Source organism: Mastomys coucha, unplaced genomic scaffold (assembly GCF_008632895.1).
Source record: "Mastomys coucha isolate ucsf_1 unplaced genomic scaffold, UCSF_Mcou_1 pScaffold6, whole genome shotgun sequence".
NCBI lineage: Eukaryota > Metazoa > Chordata > Mammalia > Rodentia > Muridae > Mastomys > Mastomys coucha.
The window spans coordinates 3,090,469-3,095,369 of NW_022196912.1; the positions used below are offsets into that span (position 1 = coordinate 3,090,469).

The following is a 4,901-nucleotide window of genomic DNA, read 5'->3' on the forward strand; positions in this document are numbered from 1 at the left end:
CATGTATTTCTGCCACATACTGTGACAAAGTAGAGATTGGATAAAAGCGAAGTTCATTCATACAGCTTTTACAAGGGCTCAAAAAAAAAAACCATTACTGATCATTATAACCATTAAAAACGTTGCATTTTGTGTTTATTATGAAGTGTGAAATATGCAAAATCCCTCAACCTGTGAAATATATGGGTTAATTTTACATTCCTCTGATTAAACCATTTTTCTTATATTGCCTGTCTTAGGTAGTTAATATATGGCTGGCCTTCTACTCTGTGTATTTTTTGAATACATTATATAATAGGGAATTTAGCCTCAGTATCATTCATACTTTTTTACATTCAAATTAACATGAAATATACTCAGATTTTTTTCAGTGAACATCAAAATACAGCATTAGTGACTATATTTTTAATTTAGCCTGTTATTGTACATCTATAGGGGAGAAATTTCTCATTAACACATAAATTACTTTGACAATATAACAAAAGTTAATGGATATATCATTTAGCCTTAAGAAAAATTTGAGACATAAAGAGAAGTAATTATTGTTTAATCAAGCAGACATGGGAACAGCTATATAGTCTAAGCAGCTTTTATAACAGTACCTATTTTAATGGCTGTTAAATTTTTTAATGTAAATAAAAAGGATGAGAAGAGGTTTTTTTTTCCCACTGGGTTTCAATTTTAGTTTTCTGGAGAGTGTTTTTATGTTATTTTAAAATTATGATATTTAGAATCTCTTAAGGTGGGTTAGGCAGAGCTATTTTTAGCTCTCATGTGATTTATGCATTTTGGCTGGTGTTGCAGAATGGGAAAGTACATTTCTTAAACAGCTTCTCAAATGCTTATAGAGCAAAATTCAGTTTGCTTATGTCTTTGTGATCTCCTTCTAGAGTGAGCACATATCTGTTCTGAGCTCTGCTTGCTCAGTTGTTCTAAAGCCACATCAGATACATTTGAGAAAAAATGAGATTAATATCCTAGTATTTAAATATCTAACATCAGTTCATAATTGTGCTCACACAATTGTTAGTGTATTGAATTTAAACCTTGAATCCCATTAAAGCCCTGAAGTTGTAATATAATAAGGTAAATGATTAGGGTCCTAGCTCATTTTCCCTTCATTTCCTTCTGAAAAAGTAAGATTATTGTGAAAATGTGTTTTAGCATTCTTTCATCAGGTACAGGAATAAAACTATTTAGGCAACATTTAATACAATTACCTTTTCAGCTCTTGAGACACCATGATAAAAGAACACTGTGCCAAAGTCACACACAGAAAGTTGTCATTTAGGTAAAACTAGCAGCTGAGCTAATTGGCACACTTTGGCAAAGATGACTGTATTTAAAGAGAAAGTGTTGCCTTCGGTTTGCCTGGTGCTGACAGAGTTACTGCAGCAGGCTTTTGAGGGGAAATTAATTTCCTGTAATCAAATAGTGTGGATTATAGTCTTTGTTCCTCTCCACCTTGGCCATGGAAACAACTGGAGGCTTTTAGCATTCCATGGACTTTTGTAAAACAATGACACAATCAGCACAGGCTTTCCCCTGCTCCAGTTTGTAGATACAGCTCAGCTCCTTGCTGCTCTGAGACTGAGAACCACAGCTTTATGAGCAACTATATTGGTGAGTCGGCATTATTTGATGAAGGAAAACAAACTAACCAACAGCAAAAGCTCTATATTTATGCAGAAGAAATTTTAGTCATGCTTGCAAATGTAGTTTCTTTTTTTACAGTTTTTATTACATTTTGCCTGTGTGTGTGTGTGTGTGTGTGTGTGTGTGTGTGTAAGCTCATGTATGTGACAGTGAGTTTATGGAGGTCAGATGACAACTTGCAAAAACAAATTCTTCCCTTCTAGCAGGTGTGATCTGGAGATTGAACACAGGTTGTTGGACTTATCTGCATGTCTTTATTTGTGAAGAAATCTTTCCCAGCTGTAAAGTGGGTTTTCAAAGCAGGGCTTTGTACATTAGTAAATGTTTCCAAGTAATTAACAGGTACCATTATAGAAACATGCACACTCAAATATGTATGTACAGAAATATGTTCAATATATTTTTGGAATCTTGAGATTGTGTAAAAAGCCGTGTCCATACTTCTGATAGTTACAGCATTCTTAACCCACTACAATAGAAAAGTAATCTTTTATTTTTCCTCTGTAGGATAAGGTAAACAATAGAAAATCAAAGAAAAGAAACAAAAAGTAAAAAGCTATAGAGAAAATGGTTCAGGGTCAAGGACGGAGAGGCATTTTTCACTGATTTCCATGCTTTGGAGGCAGGAAGCACAAAGCTGTCCATTGTTTTAATATTCTTAATACTATATTCCAAGAGTTTTCTTTGTGTTCTGTGGGCAACCTCAGTATCCTCCTAGGCCTTGGAGAGACATCAGATATCCTATAGTCCACCACTTGTACCCAAGAGAGGACTTGCCCTCTACTTGGAGAAATTTGGGTGAGGGTTTTGTAGTGACACAACAGGCAAGTGTTCTACTATTGTCTCTTTTATTACCATTAGTTACATTATGAAATTTATCCCAAAACCAACCTTGAAAGGTTACATTCCTACATTCTTCTCCAAAGCTGCTAAATACTGGTATTTATTCCAGGCATGTACCACCATAAACAATTAAAATTTAGCTTGAGGATCACTAGCTCACTGCCAATGTATAGATACATGTATCGTTACTAGGCAAATGAATTTTCAACAGTAAAGGAAAAGAGCTCTGTTTTTATTTATAATCATGAAATATAGATGGCAATATCTGTCTCCCTCTTTACTTGGATTGAGTCTCTACACTGTAGTGGCCATGAGAGGGAGAACACTTTATTTAGTGATATATCACTCTCTAAAGGTGTTGTTCGATCAGCCTCTGAAATAGATACGTAAGTTAACATGTTTGCTGGCGTCCAGGAAACTCAATAATCATTTTGTTTTCATCCTGTTTCCTACAGCCAACCCCACCCGAGTGGGCGGCCGCGAACCATACCCAGGCTCTGCAGAGGTGATAAGGGAGTCCAGCAGTACCACCGGCATGGTGGTGGGGATTGTCGCAGCAGCTGCTCTGTGCATCCTCATCCTCCTCTATGCCATGTACAAGTACAGAAACCGGGATGAAGGGTCCTACCACGTGGATGAGAGTCGAAACTACATCAGTAACTCTGCACAGTCCAATGGGGCTGTGGTCAAGGAGAAGCAGCCCAGTAGTGCGAAAAGCGCCAACAAAAACAAGAAAAACAAGGATAAGGAGTATTACGTCTGATCTCAAGATTCGAAAAGGACACTTGTATAGAAATAGTCTTCATTTTATCTGAGACATAATATAAACTTATTTACTTTCCTTTTTATGAAGCACATACAAAAGAAGACAGGGAATGCGATCAGGAGGGAAAACTCTTTTTAAAAACAAACAAACAAACAAACAAGTATCTCATGCTCTTGTTTCTCAAAAAAAAAAAAAAAAGTACAAAAAAACCATGAAAGAGTGAAGAAAGGAAGGAAAAATACTAAAACGAAAACAAAAACAGGGGCCAATAAAATTCCCTAACATCCGCAGTGTTTTCATTTACTCTGCCTGTCTTTATGTTGCTGGAACATTCTAAAAGACGGTGAGGACCGCACGCATTCATAAAGCAAAGGAGTATTACATCGAGGCACAACACAAAACCAACACAAAACACAACACACATAAAGAAGCTACCTATGATCCTCGATTCAGCCAAAGTGCTAGCGCTTTCCTGAGGAGCCAGTCAGTGGGAGTGCCAGAGAAGAAGTCTTCTTGTGGGACCGTCTGCAGATAATGAGGAGCGGGTCAGCTGGCCTAACTGGAGGGGTTGGAACTTGCATTTGACACAAAGTGCTGGCCTTTTTTTTTTTTTTTTGAAGACTTAAGCAGGAACGCGTTTAAAAGCCCCTTTCCATTTGTGAGAGAATAGGAATTTTAAAAATGTATGGAGGCCTTATTTTCAAAAATGTGAAATATAAGGCACATTTTCACACTAAAATTTCAAAACAAAAATGAGAGGGCATAGATGCAATCATTGAGAAATTTTCATGCACGCTTACTATGTTATTACATATGTTTATATAAACCCATCTCTGTGTGCTTTCTGGACTGTGATAAGTGACGTTTTATAGCCTGTTGTATAGAAAATGCAAAATATATCTCTGCTCTTCAGCCATTTTGGTAAATTCAATGTTATAAGTGTTGCTAAGTATAGAGAGTTTTGTGACATCGGAGCAACAATTATTTCAGACAGATTTTTTGCCACCATTATAAATTGCCACAATTACTTACTTTTTTAAAAAAAAAATTACAGTGTAGTGTTTATTCTAAGATATGTATGAATGTATATAAAATGACTCAGCTACTTCTTTTCTTAAACATATAGCCTTCATTCTGTTGCATTATTAAGTTTTAGTATTTGTACGAAAGGTGTGAATTAGAAGGTGAAATATATACCTAAGTATCATATAAACCTTTCTCTTTCCCAAATACTCATATTTCTATATGTGTTTAACATTGCACACACAACACACACACACACACACACACACACACACACACACACACACACTCACTCACACAGGCAGCCATCAGATAGGATGGAAGACCAAAACACACAAATGCTGACAAATGGAAAGTGTGTAGGAAGACAGCTGTGCCAAGGCATTATAACAAATGGGTGATTTGCTTCATTGAGATCCTGATTCCTGAAAACCTTGAGTTCTTAGTCCCTAGCAAAATGGAACATTTATTTTAAATAAAAGAGAACCATCACCATACATGGCTGCATAAATATGCATCATTCTACACGCATTACATAAACAATGCTGGTGAACTCTTGTTGCTGCAATGGAAAACTTTTTCCCATAAATTATATATATATATATATATATAT

General features: G+C 36.0%; 1 protein-coding gene across 36 annotated transcripts in view; it reads left to right on the plus strand.

Annotated features, from left to right (window-relative positions):
- Window positions 1-4,489, plus strand: part of Nrxn1 (neurexin 1) — a 1,104,407-nt gene extending 1,099,918 nt beyond the window's left edge. For all 36 annotated transcript variants that reach the window (XM_031356553.1, XM_031356556.1, XM_031356572.1 and 33 more), the window contains one exon: window positions 2,955-4,489. In XM_031356553.1, coding sequence (XP_031212413.1) covers window positions 2,955-3,262 — 308 coding nt within the window. In that variant the 3' untranslated portion in view covers window positions 3,263-4,489. The remainder of the gene's footprint in view (window positions 1-2,954) is intronic.
- Window positions 4,490-4,901: the final 412 nt, after the last annotated feature.